The 22,763-nt window shown below is 37.8% G+C and overlaps 1 protein-coding gene across 1 annotated transcript in view; it reads right to left on the minus strand.

The window, feature by feature from the left end:
- CUNH8orf74 (chromosome unknown C8orf74 homolog) overlaps positions 1–17,348 on the minus strand; it is a 39,019-nt gene extending 21,671 nt beyond the window's left edge. The window contains exons 1-2 of the mRNA XM_027853782.1: positions 17,301–17,348; positions 7,373–7,565 (exon numbers count right to left, since the gene is read on the minus strand). Of these exons, the coding sequence (XP_027709583.1) occupies positions 7,373–7,565; positions 17,301–17,348 (241 nt within the window). The remainder of the gene's footprint in view (positions 1–7,372; positions 7,566–17,300) is intronic.
- Positions 17,349–22,763: the final 5,415 nt, after the last annotated feature.

A 22,763-nucleotide genomic window follows, 5' to 3' on the forward strand; every position in this document is an offset into this window, starting at 1 on the left:
TGTGGTCCAATGAGTATAGCCAACTTCCACTCCTAAAACTTGGTCCTTAGTACTTTCATCTCCTTTAGTGTCCAGGCTCCAGCCCTTGGTCATCTTTTTCCTATCCCACAGTCCAGGGCTTGAATCATCATTACCCATTCCTATGCTGCCTATAAATATGTTCTAGTCTCCCCTATCTTTTTTTTTGAACAACTCAAAACTTCCACTTGACTCTGTCATCCTTTTGGTCTACTGTCCTGCATCTATCCTCTGCTTCATAGCCAAACTCTCAGAAAAATCTTTCTAGGAAGGGAAAGGGAAAGGGACTCATATGTGCAAAAATATTTGTAGAAGTTTTTTTGTGACAGCAAAGAACTGGAAACTAAGGGGGTTCCCATCAATTGGGAAATGGCTGAACAAACTAGTGTATGAGTGCAATGGGATACTATCATGTCATAAGAAATGAGAGAGGGAACAGTTTCAGAGATACCTTGGAAAATTTGGATGAACTGGTGGGGAGTGAAGTGAGCAAATTCAGGAGAACAATTTTATACAATGATAACAACACTTCATAGCATCTTTATAGACAAAGAGCTCTTAAAGACTTAACAACTCTGATTGATACAATGACCAACTAAAATTCCAGAAGACCCAGGATGAAACATGTTGCCCATCCCCTGAAAAAGAGATGAACTCAAGAGTGCAGACTGAGACATATTTTCTGAACATGATCAACGTAGGAATTTGTTTTGCTTGGCTATGTATATTTGCTACAAAGGCTTTGTTTTTCTTTTTTTCAATGAGTAGGAGGGAGATAAAAAAATAGATTTTCATTCTTTAAAAAACCTAACTTAATTACTTCTTCTCTCTTCTTCCCCTCCTCTCACTCCTCAGCCCTTTGCAATCTGAACTGAAACTGCTCTCTCCAAAGTTACTGGTGACGTTTTAACAACCAAACCTGAAGGTATCATCTTTGTCCCTATCCTTATTGACTTCTCTGGTAATACTTGACATGGTTTATCCCTCCCTCCTGCTGGATACTCTTTTCTATCTCGGCTTTCATGACAATGCTTTCTCCCATTTCTCCTTGTACTTGTCTGGCTGCACCTTATCAGTCTACTTTGCTGGATCATCATTCACATCCTATCCCTATGTGTGACAAGACATACCCCAAGACATTGTAGCGTGCTCTGTTCTCTTCTCTCATCTTCTCTTCTGTCTTCTCTTGCCTTCACTTCCCTTTATGACATCTTTCTCTTGGTGACATCAAACTTCTGTGGATTCCATTACCAACTGTATGCACGTGACATCGACATCTCTTTATCCAGCCTCTCTCCTGAGCTCCAGTCTCAAATCATCAGCTGCCAGCATTTCCAGCTGCATGGCCGTAGGCATCTTAAACTCAACATGTCCAAAACAGAACTCATTAGCTTTTTTCTTGCCAAATCTTCCACTCTTCTTAACTCTCTTATTTCAGATGCGGATTCCATCAACCTTCTTGTCAATGAGATGTTGAAACCTCAAGCCATTCCCAACTCTTCCCTTTCCCCACACCCTCCCATATACAATTAGTTGCCAAGTTTTATTGATTCTACCTCTGCAACACCTCTCACATCCATCACCTTTCTGCTTCGGTCTTCCTTCAACCAGTCTCTCCATTCTCCTCTTTGTCTGCCATGTAGCTGAAAATTCATATTCCTCAGGCACAGGACTGGCCAAGTCACTTCCCTGCTTAAGAAGTCTCTCTTTGGCTTCTTGGATAAAATACGAAGTCCTCTGTTTGGTATTTAAAGCCCTTCATAATATGGCTCCAACTTACCTTGACAGGCTTACTGTATTCAACTCTTTACGCACTTCTGTATTCCAGTCAAATGGGCCCATGTATAACATTTCATGCCCCATTTCTGTGACTTTGTACAGGGCTCTTCCCCATGTCTGAAATGTTCTCCCTCTTCACCCTAGCCCCTTGATAGCCTTCGCTTCCTTCAGGGTTCAAATCAATTGCTGCCTCCTACACAAAGTCACTATTGATCCCACTGTTGCTAACGCCCTGCCCACCCACCACGTGTTATCTTACCTATGTTCAAAATATTTCACCAAACTAGAGTGTAAGCTTCTTGAGGGCAGGGACTGTTTCATTTTTTTTTTAAATGAAACATTTAATTTCATTTCATTTGATCCTCATTATAACCCTGTGAGCTAGATCACCATTTTACAATTGATGAAACTGAAGTAAACAGAGGTTAAGTGACTTGCCTAGGGTCACTCAGCTACTAAGCTCTCTGAAGTGGGATTTGTACTCATGTCTTCCTGACTCCAGGCCCAGTGTTCTATCCACTGTGCCATCTAGCTGCCCCTAGCTACTGATGGGATGAGGGGACCTTAGAAAACAGTTTCTATAGAAGCTATCCTATAAAACACCTATTGGGTAGGGCCTTCCTGGTGACCAAGAGAGAAAGAAGAGGTCCACAGAGCAGGCCAGATGTAGCTACTGCTAGTGCTGCTTTTGCAGGGGATGAGGAAAGGGAAGGGGAAGGAAATCAGAGAAGATGACAGAGAGGACTGCTTAGTTTAACAGGGGCAGCTGGGTCTCTTAGTAGTGAAATACAAAAAAATCACTTCTTTCAAGTACCTGCTTTAATTTTTCACAGTCAGACTGTGACCTCTGGCTGGATTTTGTCAAGTAGATGCCTAGGTACTTCTTCAGAATTCAACCAGTAAAATTATGGTAGCCTGGTAAAGATGGGATATTCTCTATGGGTCTCCTGTTAGTTAGCATGTTAGTAGGGATTGTTGGGTCTATTTCTTTATTATTATGTTTCTCTATTCTAAGGATATATAAATGTTTTCATATAAGTCACATTAAACATGTACCCTTTTCCTGGAAATTATTTGGTGTACATATACATATATATATATACATATATTTAATTTTCTGTGCACATTTCCACCTTTCACATAATAACTGTTTTGTTTTTATCTGTCTTCCCAACAAGCACAGTGCCTGGCACAAAGTAGGTGCTTAATGAATGCTTGTTGAACTGAATTGAATTGAATTCCTCATGTATGCCCTCCACCAGGCTACCATTGGCAGCAGACACTGGCAAATGGTAGATTCAGTAACTCTTTTCTGTTTTACTGTGACCAGGTCAGCTTAGCAGCCCAGGTTGACCTGAAAATAATTTGGTCCTTGTTTCATCAGTCTCTGAGGTGAACGTGTAAGTCAAAGGTAAATTACATATGAGGTTGTAATTTGGGCATTGCAGTAAATTATCACCTGCCATCACTGTCTTTTGGAATTCTGATTAGTCCTCCACTAATTTACTGTTCTTGAGTTAGCAATTTCAACTTTAGTCTTAAAGTTGTTCTGGGAAATAGCTTGCTGGTTTTAGTTGAAAACTTCATCATTTATTTTTTTGAAATAGAAAGTTTGCATTGGAATTCTGAAAATTTCATCTATTTGCGAAGAAATAATTTTTTTTGAGGTTTTCAACCCTTCATTCCATCAATGCAAGAATTCCCAATGTGGAAATTCCCTCCACCAACAGTCTTCTGTGACTTATAGTACTAAATTTGCCTAGAATTATTAAGAAGTAAGTTGTTGACAACTGGTCTGTATCAAACCCAGTTCTTCCAAACTCCAAGGCTAGTTCTCTATCTACTACTCAGGTTTCAGAAATTTATTGTGGAACCTTACATGGTCTTATCTTAGGTTATATGAATAATTTAAACAGGTTCTAAAGTGGAAGCCTAGAATGGATCATTGTGTGAAACTTTTTCTACAGGGAAAAGCTAAAGTTACTGGGATGATCCTCCTAGGGAAAAGTAGGTTGAAGAGTGAATTCAGGTGTATGGAATAGAGTTGCTGGCCAGAGAATGCTGACTGGCTACTTTCCATTTTAAGAATCTGAGAATTTTAATTTGACTATTCAGCAAAGGAACACGGACCTAACTTGAAACAGGAGAGAACATAATTTGAACAGGTAAGACATGACTGAACTTGACTAAGCCTTGAAAGATGCTGGAATAGATTACTGGGGAAGAAGTTATAGGTCAACTTTCCTTGGACAATCTGTTGGAGATCCAGGATAGCCTGTAGGCAATGAGGTCAAGTAGGTGATTTCTTGAAGATATTTGTCAGCTAGGAATTCCACTTTTCTTGCAGAGAGGTAAAAATTCAGCTTTTTATTCATCTATAACCTCCTCCTATAGCAAAACTGACAAGCTCAAATTAGTTTGTATATACTAATATATATATATTATATATATATATATATATGTATATATATATTCTCTCCCCCAATAGGATATAAACTCCTTAAGAAGGATTGTTTCATTCTTTGTACTTGTATTTCCAGTGCCTGACACATAGTGAGTGTTTTATAAATGCTTATAGAATGATCTCAGGAAATCTCATTCTATAGGCTCACTCACCTCTAGGAGGGGATCTTTAAAATTCTGCCCTAGACCTTCCTGCTGCTGCTTCCTTTTTCTCTGGCCCTTTCTCTTGTTCACTTTGTTCAGCTTCTCTTTATCCTACCCTGGGTAAGTGAGTGTAATCAGAAATGACAATAATAAAAACTAGCTTTTATGGCGCTTTAAGGTTTACAAAGAATTTTGCAAATACCATTGTAAATACTACAGTATGATTTTGAATTCTGGATCTCCAAGCAAAATGTTGCAAGAGGTCCCCTCACCCTTTTGTAACTGTGGAACTATCATTCCATTTCATATCTCCCTTTCACAGACTTTCCCTATGTTAAGAATTCCCTTGCTTATCTTAAAATCACCAGCTTCTTTCAAGGTTCGAGCTCAGGTCTGCCTTCTCTGTGAGGTTCATCTTGACCCTCCCAGCTACTAGTCACCACTCTTCAATTATAATGTGTTTCTTTGGTACCGGTTTTGTATTTACTTTTCTGTATATAAATTGTTTCCCCCAAATAGAGTGTAAGTTCCTTGAGGTCAGGTACAGTTTCTTTTTAAAAATTTTAAAATTCTTCTTTATATGCCCAGGGCCTAGCACATAAGGGACATTTTAAATTAATGATTGTTGAGTGAATGAATCCACTTCCATTTGTCAATAACTCACATTTATATTGCTTTTCACTGATGTTCTAGATGGAGAAGTGACAAGAAAATGAGATTGGGAAGAATCCCTGGATCTTTCCATCAATGGGAAAAAAAAAGTGTTGTTAGAAGTGATAGCTAGTTGGTGCAGTGGCTAGAGAAAAGGACTTGAAGACAGGAAGATCTGAGTTCAAATCCTGCCTTTGACACTTACTAGCTGTGTGACCCTGGGCAAGTTACGTAACCTGACTGCCTCAGTTTCTGCATCGTAAAACGGGAATATAATGGACTCCCACCTCCCAGGGTTGTTGTGAAGATAAAATGAGATAATATTTGTAAAGTACTCTGTGTTGTTCAGTTGTTTCAGTCATGTTTGACTTTGTGATCTCATTTGGGGTTTTCTTGGCAAAGATATTGAAGTGGTTTGCCATTTCTAAATGCTAGCTATTATTATTTTAAAGGCACTCAGAGATCCATTCTCTATGTATCTTAGAGAGGGGAAGATTCCAAAAGAATAGGAATACTCTTAGTGATTCAGTCTACATTTATTAAGCTCCTATTGTTTACCAGGCATTGCTCTGAGCATACAAAGAATGACAAAATCAGTCCCTGTTCTCAAAGATCTAACAATACTTTTATCTCTCCCAAATCACTTTGCATTTCTATCTATCCATCCATCAGTCTATCTATCATCTATCTTTATACTTATTCATTTTATAGATATGTGATTGAGATATATATATATATATATATATTAATATGTACTTGTATTCTCCCCCATTAGATTGTAAGCTCTTTAAGAGTAAGGATTGTTTCATTTTTTTGAATTTCTATCCCTTGGAGCCTAGCACAGTACCTGTGACATCGCAGGCCCTTAGTAAATGCTGGTTGGTTGACCACAAAAGGCCACAAAGATGACATCGGTAACTGCTGACTGCCTCATGGTTTTGCTTCTTATCTTAGTTGAGCTTTTTACCTTTCTCCCCCCTGCTGAGAGTTCTGGAAAAGCCAGCTGTCAGCTTTGTTCGGTAAGCTCTCGGGACACACCTCAATGACTTGAACTAACTCAGTAAGCTCTTAAATAAATAGAATCTTGGCGCTTTGGCCACGATTGTGCTTGGCAGCAGGTGTAGACCACAGCCAGAGGGAGTTGTAGATCTGACACTTTCAGTAACAGTCTCCGCCCTTTGTGCCTGTGACAACCTAAACTGTGAAGAAGAGGGATCATCCAAAGCCCAAGCTTACGAACCCTTTTTGAAAGGAAAGACATTTTTTTTCTTTGGGGAGTATGTGGAAGTGGGTTTGGGTGGGCCTTGATGGTGGGAAGGGAAGGAAGTCAAACAGCGGAGATTTAAGGCTGGTGGACTTTTGGGATCCAGGAGCTTAACATTCAGGAACCCTGAAGTATTTGATCTCTGAAAGAAACTTAATTGACCATCATCTATTAACATTCTTTCTACCAGTCTTGGTTTGCTGCTAAATATAATGGAAATTAGGTTCCTAAGTTACTTTCCAAGGAGTGTTAGGTGGTGCGGGTAGGGGTGTGCTGGAGCCATTTTGAACTAGCTCTCAATAACTTTTCAGTATATGCCTTTACACCTCAGAAATCTGCAAACACCTCAAATCAGGGCTCAATTTATTATTTTGTTGATTGTCTAGAAAGTGATTGAGAAGACGTTAATAATGTAGATTGGATTTAAAAGTGTGTCCAAAATTCCAAAGGATCCATGATGAAAAATGCTATTATCTACCTCCAGATAGAAAATTGATGAACTCTGAATACAGATTGAAGCATCCTTTTTTTCACTTTATTTTTCTTATTATGTGTGTGTGTGTGTTCTTTTGCAACGTGGCTAATATGGAAATATGTTTTGCATGACTGTACATGTATAATCAATATCATATTGCTTGTACTCTCAGGGGGTATAGAAAGAGAGGGAAAGAGGGAGAAAATTCGGAAAGTAAATAGTTTCTTAAGTAGGCACCAGCAAAGTGACTGGCCCAGCAATGATGTGGTATTTGATGAAAAGGAGGATAATCCTGGAGAGTTCGACTAAGGTTTTTTGCAGGGGAGAGATGTGGCTGGCTGGCAAAGGAAGCAGAGGATTTTAACTCATGCCCTTGTTTGTGTAGTAGTTTGTGTAGTATTGCTTTCCTCCAAATCTGATTGATTATGCAGGATATCTTAAACGTCTTAGTACAGTTTTAAACCACAATAGAGTTTTAAGCCTTAATAGCATAAACTTGCACTAAGACTTTTGGGATGCTTCGTTAATACTGGAACAAAGCCCACATGCCTGTCAGCTCCATCAGGGTCAGGCCATACCTTTGGTTTCCTCTAATAACTCTTCTGTGAATCTGGCAACTTCTACCACGGCTGGCCAAGGGAAGCCTTTCTCTACTGCAAACACAATGCCATCATAGAGGATGTCAAGTAAGATGTTTTTCCGGGACTCTTTCATTTCTTCAAAGCCTTTCCATTTTGTCAGTCTTCTCAGGAGTTCTCGACCTTCCTTCTTCTGGGGGAATAAAAAGCACGGGCAGGTTAGGTCCCTGTCCTCATTGCAGTGCTGTTGTGGTGTGTCCTGCTCATGCTGGCCCTTCATGGGGGACTCCTGTTGGTAATCAGAGCCAATCCTAGGGATAACTGTACATATTCATCCTTGGTCTCCCTTCCTCTCAACTCCTGGGCCCCTCTCCTAGAGTCATAAATTTAGAAATAGAGGAGACCTTCAAGATCATCTAACCCAACTCCCCTTCTTTGACAGATTGGGGAAACTGAGGTTCAGAGAAATTAAGTACCCATGGTCACATAGATCTTGCCAAGTGGCAGAGCTGAGATTTAAATCCAGGTTCTAGGATCCAAATCTAGGATTTTGTCCATTGCCTCCAGCTGCCTGTCCTCTCTCTTGGCTCTCCTCCCCCACATGGTGCTTGGTAACCTCACTACAATCATTATGGCTCCTGTAAACAGATCTTCCTCCTATTCCAAAATTGTGCCTCTTTTCTTTCCTATCAAAATTTTCCTTTCCTCAGTGGCCCATGTCAGCAGGTTTCTATGCAAGAAAGTAACACAACCAGTTAATTCATATTAAATTAACAAAATTAGCAAAGAGCAGTATAGAAGCTGTTGGGGGCGGGGGAGTGATTTAATGAAAGGAATGTTTGTCCCATGGTGAAAATTCACGGGCTAGGACAATTAGGCAACCATATGCTTCAAAAGAGAAAATGTGTATAAAACAGTTTGTGGATCTTAAAGAATTATATAAATGTTTACTATCATTATCATCATCATTCAACTAAGGAATAGTTTCCAAATTTTATGTATCAATGTCCTCTTTTTTAAAAAAAATCATACACTCCCACATTTTTCAGAAAACAATGTATACAAATTGTACTCTTAGCCGGTACTTTATTAAAATAAAATCACAAATTTGTCATAAAATATTATTTTTATAACACTCATATATACAATAAAATCATGTAACATGTACATCTATTTACTTATAAAATATTTTATAATTTTCATATAACTGTTTCAATTTTTAGGAAGTTTTGATGTTGGTTGGAAACTGACAGTATGGCAGTGCTAGCCAAAATGAATGACATTGAAACAAGTAACTGATACGGTACTTTGAACATACACAAAAAGATTGTTTAACTTTGAGTTTACATACTTTGTTTTTTTTGGTTTTTTATTTTTAAAATTCATTTTTTTAAAAAAATTGAGTTCTAAGTTCATTCCCTCCCTCCTACTCCTTTGTCATTCATTGATTAGACAAGAATTATGATATCAATTATATATGTGAAGTCATGCAAAACATATTTCCATATTAGCCATGTTGCTAAAAAGTAAAACATGAAATAAAATAAAAGCAAGAAGCATAAAGAAAGGGGGAAAAGTATGCTTAAATCTGCTCTCAGTTCATCAGATCTTTCTCTGGGAGTAGATAGTATTTATCATCATGGGTCTGTTGGATTGTCTTGGATCATTGTATTGATTGGAGTAGCTAAGTCTTTCACAGTTGATTATCTTTTCAGTATTGATGTTACTGTGTACTATGTTCTCCTGGTTCAGCTCAATTCACTTTGTATCAGTTCATACACATCTTCCCAGGTTTTTGTGTGAAAGCATTCTGCTTGTATCTTGTAGCACTATAGTATTCCATCACAATCATATACCAAAACTTGTTCAGCCATTCCCCAACTGATAAGCATCCCCTCAATTTCCAATTATTTGCCATCACAAAAAGAGATTCTATAAACATTTTTGTACATATAGGTCCTTCTACTTTTACTTTGATTAATTTGGGATATAGACCTAGTAGCTGGGTCAAAGCATATGCACAGTTAAATAACCTCTTGGATATAGTTCTAAATTGCTCTCCAGAATGGTTGGACCAGTTCACAACCACATCAACAATTTGTTAGTGTATCTGTTTTTCCACTTCCTCTCCAAGATTTATAATTTTCCTTTTCTGTTATGTTAGCCAATCCGATAAGTGTGAGATAGTATTTTAGAATTGGTTTAATTTGCTTTTCTCTAATCAATAATGATTTAGAACATTTTTTCATTTGACTATACCTTTGATTTCTTCTTATGAAAATGCCTGTTGAACATTTATCAATTGAACAATGGTTTTTATTTTTATAATTTTGATTCAGCTCCCTGTACATTTGAGAAATGAGAACTTTATCAGAGAAACTTGCTTTTATCACTGCCCCCCAGTCCACCCCAATTTCCTGCTTCCTTCTAATTTTGGCTGCATTGGTTTTGCTTTTAAAAACTTTTAATTTCATCTAATCAAAGCAATCCATTTATTTCTTGTGATTCTCTCTGTCTCTTGTTTGGTTATAAATTCTTTCCCTATCCTTAGATGTGACAAGTAAAATTTTCTATGCTCCCAGATTTACTTATGAAATCACCCTTTATGTCTAAATCATGTACTCATTTTGATCTTATCTTGGTATATGGTGTAAGATATTGCTGTATGCCTAGTTTCTGCCAATCTACTCTCCAGCTTTCCCAGCAATTTTTGTTAAATAGCCAGTTCTTGCCCCCAAAGCTTGAATTTTTGAGTTTATCAAACACTAGACTACTATGGTCATTTACTAATGTGTATTGTCTACCTAATCTATTCCATTGATCTACTGCTCTATTTTTTAGCCAATATTAGATCATTTTTATGATTACCATCTTGTAATAAAGTTTGAAATCTTGTGCTGCTAGGCCACCTTCCTGCATAATTTTTTCATTGATTCCTTTGATGTTCTTGACTTTTTGTTCTTCCAGATGAATTTTATTATTTTTTTTAGCTCTATAAAATACTTCTTTGGTAGTTTGATTGGTATGACACTGAATAAGTAAATTAAGTACAATTGTCATTTTTTTATTATATTGGCTTAGCCTACCCATGAGCAATTAATATTTCTCTAATTGTTTAGATCTGTCTTTATTTGCATGAAAAGTGTTTTGTATTTGTGTTCAAGTAGTCCCTCAGTCTTGACAGGTAGACTCTCAAGTATTTTATATTGTCTACAGTTATTTTAAATGAAATTTTTCTTTCTATCTCTTCCTGCTGGGTTTTGTTGGTAATATATAGAAATACTAATGATTTATGTGGGTTTATTTGATTTCCTGGGCAGCTAAGTGGTACAGTGGATAGAGTATCAGCCCTGGAGTCGGGAAGACCTGAGTTGAAATCTGGCTTCAGACACTTACTAGCTGTATGATCCTAGGCAAGTCACTTAACCCTGTTGGTCTCAATTCCTCATCTATAAAGTGATCTGGAAAAGGAAATGGCAAACCACTCCAGTATCTTTGCCGAGGAAACCCCAAATGGTGTCATGAAGAGTTGGACACAAATGAAATGACAACAACATTACATATCTTGCAATTTTGCTAAAGTTGTAAATTATTTTCAATTAGTTTTTTAGTTGATTCTCTTGTGTTCTCTAATCTATGATATCGTCTGCAAAGAGTGATAGTTTTGTTTCCTCTTTACCAATTTTTATGACTTCAATTTCTTTTCTTGTCATTGATGTAGTCAGCATTTCTAATACAATATTGAATAGTAGTGGTGATAATGGAAATTCCTGCTTCATCCCTGATCTTATTGGGAAAACCTGTAGCTTATTCACATTACATATAATGCTTGCTCTTAGTTTTAAATAAATACTACTTATTTTAAAAAAGGTTCCATTGATTCCTGTGTTTTTTGGTATTTTTAGTAGGAATGGGTGTTGTATTTTTTCAAAAACTGTGTCTGCATCTATTGATATAGTCATATTATTTTGGTTGTTTTTGTTATTGATATGGCAAATTCTACTTATAATTTTCCTAATGTTGAACCAGCCCTTTATTCTTGGTATTGTTGTTGTTATATGTCTTTCGTTTTTGAAGAGGACCAATGCATCACAGAGTGATGTCTTGAATCATGCATGAATTGGATTTAAGTGAGGCAGAGTTGCAAAGTCATCAGTCACTCTCTTTTCCAGAATCACTAAAGTCCAGTGGCAAGGCAAAAGTCAGGACAACTGGTAAATACCAGGGTGCAGTGGATGACCTTGGTGTTTCCAATGTCTGATCAAGCTCTGACTGCTCCACAGTTCCTGCTTCAGTGGCCTTCATGGCTGTTGGAACAAATTGTTCCCATCAGCCCGTTCTACCGGGGAGTCTTTTCACATGCTAGGAGAAGACATGCCTCTAACTCACCAATGGGTTTGAGGGCTGTTGGTCCCCCTTGACCTGATTTAGCCTGTCTACCTCTGTGATTTTACTGGGGTGCCGCTGTGCATGCTACAGCTTCTTGGAGCCACAGTGAGAGTGGAGTGGTAAGTGAACACCAAAGGTGGATGAGCAGCCTTGAAAAGGGCTCAGCAAACCCTCGCAACAGAGGTACTAGTCCTCCCCAAACACCGATGTGCCCCATACCAAGAATGATCTTTAAGATATTTTGCTATAATCTCCTTGCTAGTAGTAAAAAATACTTTTGCATCAATATTCTTTAGGAAAATTGGCCTATCATTTTCTCTCTGTTTTTTTCTCACTGGTTTAGTTATAAAAACCATATTTGTGTCAAAAAAGAAATTTGGTAGGACTCCTCCTTTTTCTATTTTTTCAAGTAGTTTATAAGGTATCGGGATTAATTGTTCTTTAAATGTTTGGTAGAATTCACTTGTAAATCCATCTGGTCCCGGAGTTTTTTCTTTTCTTTTTTTAATAATTAATTAATTTATTTTTAGTTTTCAACATTTACTTCCATAAGATTTTGAGTTTTAAATTTTCTCCCCCTCCCTCTCCTCCCCTCTCCCTAAGATGGTGTGCATTCTGATATAGGCTCTACTTATACATTCATATTAAACATATTTTCACTTTAGTCATAGTGCAGAGAAGAATTAGAACTAATGGGAGGAACCACGTGAAAGAAGAAACAAAACAAGACAACAAAAGGAGAGCAAATAGTATGCTTCCATCTGCATTAAGACTCCAAAGTTCTTTCTCTGGATGTGGATAGCGTTTTCTATCTTGAGTCTTTTGGAGTTGTCTTAGATCATTGCATTGCTTAGAAGAGCTAAGTCTATCAAAGTCAGTCATCACACAATGTGGCTATTACTGTGTACAATGTTCTCCTGGTTCTGCTCACTTCACTTAGCATCAGTTCATGTAAGTCTTTCCAGGCTTTTCTGAAATCCACCTGTTCATCATTTCTTATAGCACAATAGTATTCCATTACATTCATATACCACAACTTGTTTAGCCATCCCCCAGTTGATGGGCATCCCTGCAATTTCCAATTCTTTGCCACAAAAAGGGCTGCCATAAATATTTTTGTACATGTATATCCTTTTCCCTGGGGTTTTTTCTTAAAGAACTCATTCATGGCTTGTTCAATTGCTTTTTCTAAGATAGTTATTTAAATATTCTATTTATTTTTCTATTAATCTGAACCATTTAGATTTTTGTAAATATTCATCCATTTCACTTAGATTGTCAGTTTTACTGGTATACAATTGGGCAAAATAACTCCCAATAATCACTTTAATTTCATCTTCATTGGTGATTCACTCTTTTAATTTTAATGCTGGCATTTGTTTTCTTCTTTCTTTTTTATAAAATCAAATTAACCAGTGATTTGTCTATTTTATTTTTTTCCTCATAAAACCAGCTCCTAGCCTTTTTTTATTAGTTCAATGTTTGTTTTTTTTACTTTCGATTTTATTAATTTATCCCTTGTATTTAGGATTTCCATTTTGATATTTAATTTAGAATTTTTAATTTTTTTTCTTTTACCAGTTATTTTAGTTGCATGTCCAATTTTCCGATCTGCTCTTCCTCTCTTTTATTGATATATGCATTTAGACATACAAATTTTCCCCTAAGTACTGCTTTGGCTGCATCCCACAAATTTTGGCATGTTGTCTCATTGTTGTCATTCTCTTTAATAAAATTATTGATTGTTTCTATGATTTATTCTTTGACCCACTCACTCATTCTTTAGGATTAGATTATTTAGTTTCCAATTACTTTTTAATCTATGTTTCAACAACCCTTTATTGAGTGTCATTTTCATTGCATTATGATCTGAAAAGGATGAATTTAATATTTCTACTTTTATGCATTTGTTTGTGAGATTTTTATGTCCTAATACATGTTCAGTTATTGTGAAGCTGCCTTGTATTACTAAGAAAAAAGCATACTTCTTTCTAATCTCATTCAAATTGCTCCAGAGATCTATCATATCTAACTTTTCTAATATTCTATTCACCTCCTTGATTTCTTTCTGGAGGTGTTTGAGCAGAGGATGGGTGACTTCTTGTCCATTATATAGCAGAACAAATGGATATGGAGGTAAGGAGTTGGACCAGAAGGCTTCCAAGATCCCTTCCAACCCTGAGCATCTATAGTTCTTTGTAGATCTGACCTTGTTCAGAGGACTTTCCTTGAAGAACTAGTGGAGTTTTAAGGAGCAAGAGTCTACATAAAAGGGGGACAAAGGTGGTGCAAGGAAAGTGAGAAGAGGAGGTTGGCTAGAAAGTTGCAGTATCATCCTTGGAATAGGGATGGGGCATGCAGATTTTACAGAAATAATCCTAATGATGCAAAGGCACATATAAAACCCAACCTATTCAATGTGATTTGAGCAGTGCTAAAAAAAAAAGCCCCATGTAGCCATGCCCTTCCTTCCTACCACCTGAAATTCCCACCAGTTTGTGGAGACATTGTCTCCAGAAGAGCACTTTGAAAATGCTTATGGGGTCAGAGCCAAGATGGCAGAGAAAAGGGAGGACCTTGCCTGAGCTCTCCCAAATTCCACTCCAAACAACTTTAAATCATGACCCAAAATGAAGTCTGTGGCAATAAAATCCACAAAAGGATGGAGAGAAACAATTTTCCAACCAGAAATAACTTAGAAGGATTGTAGGAAAAGTCTGTCTCACTTGAGTAAAAGGCGTGTGCAGCTCAGCACAGGAGGTACAGATCTCAAACTGTATTATAAAACAGTAAGCATCAAAACTCTCTGGTACTGGTTAAAAGATAGAGTGGAATAGATTAGGTACACAAGACTCACTATTAGTAAATGACCACAGTAATATTGTGTTTGATAAAACCAAAGACCCCAACTTTTGGGACAAGAACTCACTATTTGACAAAAACTGCTGGGAAAACTGGAAAACAGCATGGCAGAAACTAGGTATAGACCAACATCTCATACCACATACCAAGATAAGATCAAAATGTGTACATGATTTAAATATAATGGGTGATACCATAAGCAAATTAGGAGAGCACGGAATAGTTTTCCTGTCAGATCTATGGAGAAGAATTTATGACTAAACAAGAGAGAGAGCGCGTACTAATAGATGTCAAAATGGATAATTTTGATTATATTAAATTTAAAAAGTGTTTGCACAATGAAAATCAATTCAATCAAGATTAGAAGGAAAGCAGAAAACTGAGAAATAATTTTTTACAACAGATGTCTCTGATAAAGGCCTCAGAACTCAGTCAAACTTGTAAGAATACAAGTCATTCTCCAACTGATAAATGGTCAAAGGATATGAACAGGCAATTTTCAGAAGAAATCAAAGCTATCATATGAATCATATGAAAAATGTTATAAATCACTATTGATTAGAGAAATGCAAATTAAAACAACTCTGAGGTACCACCTCATACTTATCAGATTAGCTAATATGATAGAAAAGGAAAATAATAAATGTTGGAGGGGAAGTGGAAAAATTGGGACACTAGTACACAGTTGGTGGGGTTGTGAACTAATCCAACCATTCTGGAAAGCAATTTGGAACTACTCCCAAAAGGCTATTAAGCTATGCATACCCTTTGATCCAGCAATACCACTACTAGGTCTATATCCCAAAGATATTTTAAAAAAGAGGAGCAAGGGCAGAGGACTTATTTAAGCAAACATATTTGTAGTAGCTCTTTTTATGGTAGCAAAGAAGTGGAAATTGAGGTGATGTCCATCAATTGGGGAATGACTGAACAAATTGTGGTGTATGTTTGTAATGTAATACTGTTGTTCCATAAGAAATGATGGGCAGGCTGACTTCAGAAAAACCTGGAAAGACTGGCATGAGCTGATGCTGACTGACGTGAGCAGAACCAGGAGAACATTGTAAACAGTCACAGCAGCATTGTTCGATGATCAAGTTTGATAGATTTAGTTCTTCTCAGCAATGCAATGATTTAAGACAACTCCAAAAGACTAAAGATGGAAAATGCTATCCACGTCCAGAGAAAGAACTATGAAATTTGAATGCAGATAAAACACACTATTTTCTCTCTCTCTCTCTCTCTTTTTCTTTCTCTTGGTTTTTCCTTTTTGTTCTGATTCTTCTTTCACAACATGTCTAGCATGGAAATATGTTTAATATGATTGTGCATGTATAGCCTGTATCAGATTGCATGCCACCTTGGGGAGGGGAAAGGGAAAGGAGGGAAGAAAAATTTAGAGCTCAGAATCTTATAAAAGTGAATGTTGAAAACAAAAAAATAATTAATTAAATTCTAAAAAAAAGAAATTATGAGCAGGTGGATTTCAGAAAAAACCTGGAAAGACTTATATGAACTGATCCAAAATTAATTGAGCAGAACCAGAAGAACATTGAACACAGTAACACAATACTGTACGATGTTCGACTGTGAATGACTTACTATTCTCAGCAATACAATGATCCAAGACATTCCAAGGGGCTCATGATGAAAAATACTATCTACCTCCAGAGAAAGATCTGATGAAGTCTGAATGTAGAACAAAGCATACATTTTTTTATTTTCTGTATTTTTTCATGTTTTTTTTCCTTTGGGTCTGTGTCTTCTTCTACAACATGACTAACATGGTAATGTGCTTTCCATGATTGAACATGTATAACCTATATCAAATTATTTTCTGTCTCAGGGAGAAGGAGGGAGAAAATTTGGAATTCAAATTTTTAAAAAATAAATGTTAAAATTATCTTACATGGAACTGGGGAAAAATGAAATATTGTTTAAAAAAGAAAATGCTTATGTGATCTCAAAGAGTCAAGAGGTCCCTGAGTGGTAACATCCCTTTCTTCTCTCATCCCCACACTCAGAGATTTTTTTTTTTTTCAAAACTGATCATTTTATCTAACCTCGTATATAAAAACCTACAGGTCTCCTTTGCTGAGGAGTTGTCTTCTGAAAGACACACAACACAGTGGTACATGTAGCAAGATTTGGGGGCATAAAAAGGGAATGGATTTGCATACACCTTCCTGACCTAGGAGACCCTGGTTTTTTGCAGGTACGTCACCCTGTTTTTCCCCAGGTCTAGTAGCCTTCCTGGTTTAGACTTTGCTCCTTAAGCAAGGTCTTCATCCAATTTTGTGTTTCAGTTCAGTGATTATCAAATTGTAAACTGCAGGGTTCATGATGACCTTTATGAGGGATACTCCCCAGAGAATGTGGGTTAGGTGCCACCTTTAATGTGTGTCTGCTACTTCAAGAAAAAAACATCACAACCACCTCCAGAGTTTGAAAAGTCACTGACCTAGTATCTGGACAGTGCTCACAGAATTAAAATAAGTATCAATATTTATAAGCAGGATCCTAGGAAGTATGGATTATTTAGGTTCTGCATTTAACATCTCATAATGATAGGGATTGTTTCTAAAGCTTCACACCCACACTTTAAAACCAATCAGATCTAGATATATGGATCTTTTTGCTTTTCGGTTGTTTTTAAAAAATTACTTTATATCTTCACCTCAAGTTGGAAGATTTCCTTCACTCCTTGGGCTGTAAAATCCTCCATGGTCCCAGCATCTGGTTGCTAAGAAACCCTACCAGGAATAATGTAAAGTTCCTAGAATCCTTCCAGGGCACAGGTCAACTTTATTGGGTCACTTAGCAGGGTTGTAGGATGGTGACTATGCCAGAGCCTGGGGCCGTTGCTCTAGGTTTCTCTCTTTATACTTCAGACAGTGTGAAGGAGTAGGAGTGGGGGAAAGGGAAGCTTAGGACTTGTTCCCTCTACAAATTAACACTTCTTAGCCCTTGACCTTCATTCCTGTATCCCTTTCCTCAATCCTCATCTTCTTGACCTCTTTGAAATATTTGACATAGTTAATTGCTCTCTCCTCCTGGATAGTCTTTCTGAGTTTTCAGGTTATTGTTCTCTTTCTTTGTTCTTCTCCTACCTGTTTGATTGTACTTTCTTGGTTAACGCTGTTGGATTTTTATGCATATTACTCCCACTAAATGGGAATGTCCCTTAAGGCCCTATCCTGGGCTTTTTTTCTCTATATAGGGTCTCACTTGGTGATTTCATACGTTCCCATGGGTTCAATTATCTCCATGCAGATGACTTTCAGATCTATACAGCTAGCCCTTGTCTCCAGACCCAAATCACTAAGTGACTATTGGACATTTTGAATGGGATGTTCTGTATATATCTCAAACTCAACATATACAAAATGGAACTCACTCTCTTCTCCCAAAACCCCCTCTTTTCCATGGTCAGCATCATTTTTCTAGTTACCTGGATTCGCAACCTCAGTATAATTATTGACTACTCAGTCTCACTTAACCCACATATTTGGTTCATTAGGAAGCCTTATTGCCTCTATATTCAAAATATCTTTCCTGTATATTCCCAGCTTTCCACTCACACAGCCACAATTCAGGCCCTCATTACCTTTCATCCAGACTATTTCAATAGTCTCCTAATTGGTGTCCATGCCTCCAGTCTCTCCTTATTACATTCCATTCTCCTTTCAACTGTCAAGGTGATTTTTCTAAAAAACAAATCTGATTATGTCATCCTCCATCCAGCAAATTCCAGTGCTTCCCTATTACTTCCAGGATCAAATATAAAACTTTGGCACTTAAAGCTCGTCATAATGGGCTTCCTCCCAACTTTCTAGTTCCTAACATTATACTTCTCTATGTATTCTATAATCCAACTACATTGGCCTACTTGTGTTCCTCAAATGTGGTGGTGTCATCAACAGAAATAGAGAAGTTTCAAGGAGGTAAAGGTTTAGAGGAAAGATCATGAGTTCTGTTTTGGATGTGTGATTTTAAGATGCCTACAGGACATCCAGGTGAAGAGGTTCAGTAGGTGGTCAGTAATTCAATTTAAATTAAAGTTCGAGAGAGAGATTGCTACTGGATCTTTAGATTTTGTGGGCATATACATAAAAATGATGATTGGATACATGGGAGCTGATGAGAACACTGAGAGAAGATGTAAGAAGGAAGAGAGAAGAGCCAAAGACAGAGTCTTAGGGGCCTCACAAGTTTGGCAGGTGGGAGGATAATGATAACCTGTCAAAGTGCTTTGCATATATTATCTCACTGGATTTTCACAATTACCTTGGGAGGTAGACACTATCATCATGCATGTTACATGCAAAGTAAGTACAAATATAAGGTGGGTGGGTCCTTGGGAGCTGGAATGAATTTACCCATGGCACCTGCCCTGCAACTTTATCCCATGAGCACAGAAGAGAAGGTCAACCTTAAAGACGCCCCACATGTGGAACCGGCATTTGATTCCCAAGCTCTGAGTCTTAGTACCAAAGCACCCTCCCCCTGAATGTTGGTGGCCTGAGGCTCAGGCTGTCCAATGGTATTGAGTTCCCTTCAGAGCAGGCCCCTGACACCATGAGGCCAAGCATGCCCTCTACTGCTCTGTAAAACTCCCACCACCCCTCGAATCACTCCCAACTCTTGCTAAACTTCATGACTTTTCTGGAGAAAGTGGAACAAAAATGGTGACTGGGAATATCCAGTGGTATAATGAGAGCCATGAGACCTGGCTTCTGGATCTATTTCTGCTATTAACCATATGTGTGACCTTGGGTTTGATTTTTTTAAACACCTTATTATACAATGAATTTGACTTAAAATTAATATACTAGACATAACCAACATTTATTGATGTAGCTTGGCACCTGAAAATTTAGAAGGGCTTTAGGGGTCATGATTTGGATGATCTACTATTTCTTTAAAAGACTTTCTAGAAAGTTTGAGCAGAGAAATGCAAAAGTACAGAAGTCAGAGATTCAAATTCCCTTTCTTGTGAAAGGCTATCTAGTTTAGCTTTATAAAATGAAGTCCAAAATTGTTGAGGGCCAATCTGTCAATCCCTTCAACCAACATTGAGGGAACCCCACCTCCGTGCTCAAAAACCTTTATGCCTCCCTATTGTTAATTAGATAAAATTCAAATTCTTTAGCCTGGTATTCAAGGCCCACCACAATCAGCTCCAATCTAGCCTGCCAGTCTTATTTCTCCTCGCTTCTCTTTACAAAAAGAAATTTGTGCCAAAGTGGATTTTTCGCTATTTTCCCACACCCAACAAACTACCTCTTGGCTATATGTATTCAGACAGGCCTAGGGTCCTGGATAAATGTGTGAAATATACTTCTATCAATGAAGATTCTTCTTTTCCTTAAAGGCTAACTTAGAGTTTGACCTCCTCCATGAAGCTTCCCTGACCCCATAAGCTGCAATTATTCTCACTCAATTTTTCCAAATTTTCATCTGGATCTCTCATTTCCTCCTTCCCCCAAGTCCACTCCCTATTAAATTTTCCTGTACACATGTTGTTTTCTCTCTAGCAGAATACAAGTTCCTTGAGGACAGGGCACAGCCTTTCTTCATATCTATATCCCCAGTGCCTGGCACATAGTAGGTGCTTAATAAATGTTTGTTGAATTGAAATGAACTCTAGTAGGCCCTATTGTGCTAGGCTACTGGGAATACAGAGGGTACCTTTTCCCTAAAGGGGCTTATATGCATATACAAGGTTTTCCAAGGCAAAGGAAAAAGCACAAAAAAAAAGGACATTTCCATATGCATAGTAGGACAGAAAAAGAGGATTGTACATGATGTACATGAAGCTGCAGGACTCTGTTATGTACGGTTTGCTTTTCTTTTCAAATAAAGGGTGTCCCAACAGTCTTAGTGTAGTTTTAAGCTTTATGTAAATTTTTATTATATATTATATATTTTTATTATATATTATATTATATAATATATTATATATAATATGTAATTATATATTAATATATAATGTATAATTATATATAATATAATATTATATATAATTATATATAATATATATTATGTATATTTTATTATATATTACATATTATATATAAATTTTTATTATATATGATGTTATACCATACAATATTATATACCTAGAACATATCTAATGCTATAATGTATATTTAAATATGTAATAGACTCAACATGATACTCTTAGTAGACATCTTCATGAAATTGCTGTATTTTAAAAATTCATCCCCGGTTGGCCAGCCCTTTGGAGAGTGATGAGTATCTCAGAATGTTACCTGGATTGAGGCCACAGAGAGAGTCCATGGGGAGGAGAAGGGATGAAGTCTCTTGAAACCTCTGCTTCATAGGATCTCCCTGAGTTCATGCTCTGCTGGCACAGTCTTTTAGACCCAGGGCACCCTCCAGGCTTGGGTAAGAGATTAGAGGACTTTAGTGCTAAGAAGGGCCTCCTTCTTTTGGAGTGCCTAGAGAAAAGGACCGGTTGTGCTTGCTGGGGCCAGATGTCAGCTTGGTTGTAAGACTCCGAGATAGGAACTTATATGAAGCCAAAGAATTTCCTTCTATGGTGATAAAAAAAAAAAAAAACAAATAACTGGGAATCAATGTTATACTTTGGGAGGGAGGGGCTAGAGAGCAGCCCTTACTCATAGAATCAAAGGGTTTTTACCCCAGCTATCTTCCTGCTTCAACCCTTGGCTTTAGGGCATGTGGCCATCTGCACTGGCCATTTCCGGGTCTGGAAGGAAGATAAGGACAAATTCCTACATAAGGTACACCAGGCAAACCTACTTAAAATAAATAAAATGAATTTTTAAAGGTTCTCAATAATCAAGGCTCCTGGCATAATGAAATGAGCATTTATTAAGGATTTAGCATGTGCTGGGTATCAGCCAGCACCTCAAATGAGGAAACCTCACGGTCATTCAGGACGAACACAGGACCTTAGTCACCCTGAGGAAGGATACGCCAAAGTATTGAGTAACAGACCTTGCCCCTTGTCAAGATACACAGGAGCAGACTCTCCAGCAGGAGAGAGATTGATTCTTTGCTTTCATTTAGCCTGTTCAGAGGACCATAGGATGGAGAGCTAGAGGGGACCTCTGAGATCAAACCCCTTCATTTTATAGATAAGCTGATGCCTAGAAAACAGAAGTGACCTATTCAGGGTCATGCGGGCCGTAGGGTCTTTTGAACCCAAGGCACCTGCATTTGCACCTGAGTCCTATGACTCAAAAGAGAGTATTCCTTTCCATCACATCACATGTGGTAATTCCAAAGACCTAAAACCTATCAGCATTTCTTAGATCTCTGAGGCTCACCTGCAGCTTGCTGGCTGTGTTCTGGATGCTAGATATTCCTTCGTTTTCCTGCCCAATCCTCACTCTTGCCATTTCCTGGAAACTTCTGAAAGCCATGTATATACTCCCAATGGGTTTCAGCAGGGTCTCTCCTCTTAGCCAATATCTTTCATGCCTCTGTCATGACATCAGCTCCTGAGGGGAAATCTGCCCCCTCTCTAAGAATAGCTTTGATCCTGGGCTACCTTAGGAGCTATTCTGGTGTGAAAATATTTGGAACTCAGGCATCCCACTCAGACATGGAGGAGTGTGGAAGACTTGGTGGGACTTGTTGGTGTGCTGCTCCCAAAGGAGGACGGCTCTGAAGGATAATGGCCAACCCCTTCCTCTTTCTCCTCCTGTGGCCTGAATATCATAATACTTGAGGTCCGGGTGACCACTTTTCTGCCCTCATTCCTTCATTTTCCTGTCCTCTTGACATTCTGTTTTAGGCTTTGAGCATCCCCTCACGTTGAAGCTTTGGCATATCTTTGAGTTCAGTAATATGAGTATTCCCTCCAATGATTTAGATTTCAACCTATCCGTGCTCATCTGTTCTGTGTGACTCTTGTCTTTACACGTCCTCTTGGAAATTCTCCAAAGTGATGGAAGCCTTCCTCGAGCCCTCTGGAGTTAAAGTACACAGAACAAAAGCCTATTGTTTTATGTATTATTAGTCTAATTCCTTTGTGATACCACTTCCCCAGCACCATAATTGCTGTTTAAGACTGGTACACTGTACTTTGGATGTATGTTGGTAGGCATCTCGCCAGGAGAGGTTAAAGATCAGAGAGGGAAATAAT

The sequence above is a fragment of the Vombatus ursinus genome, unplaced genomic scaffold (genome assembly GCF_900497805.2).
Source record: "Vombatus ursinus unplaced genomic scaffold, bare-nosed wombat genome assembly UNPS02010219.1, whole genome shotgun sequence".
In the NCBI taxonomy this organism is placed as follows: Eukaryota; Metazoa; Chordata; class Mammalia; order Diprotodontia; family Vombatidae; genus Vombatus; species Vombatus ursinus.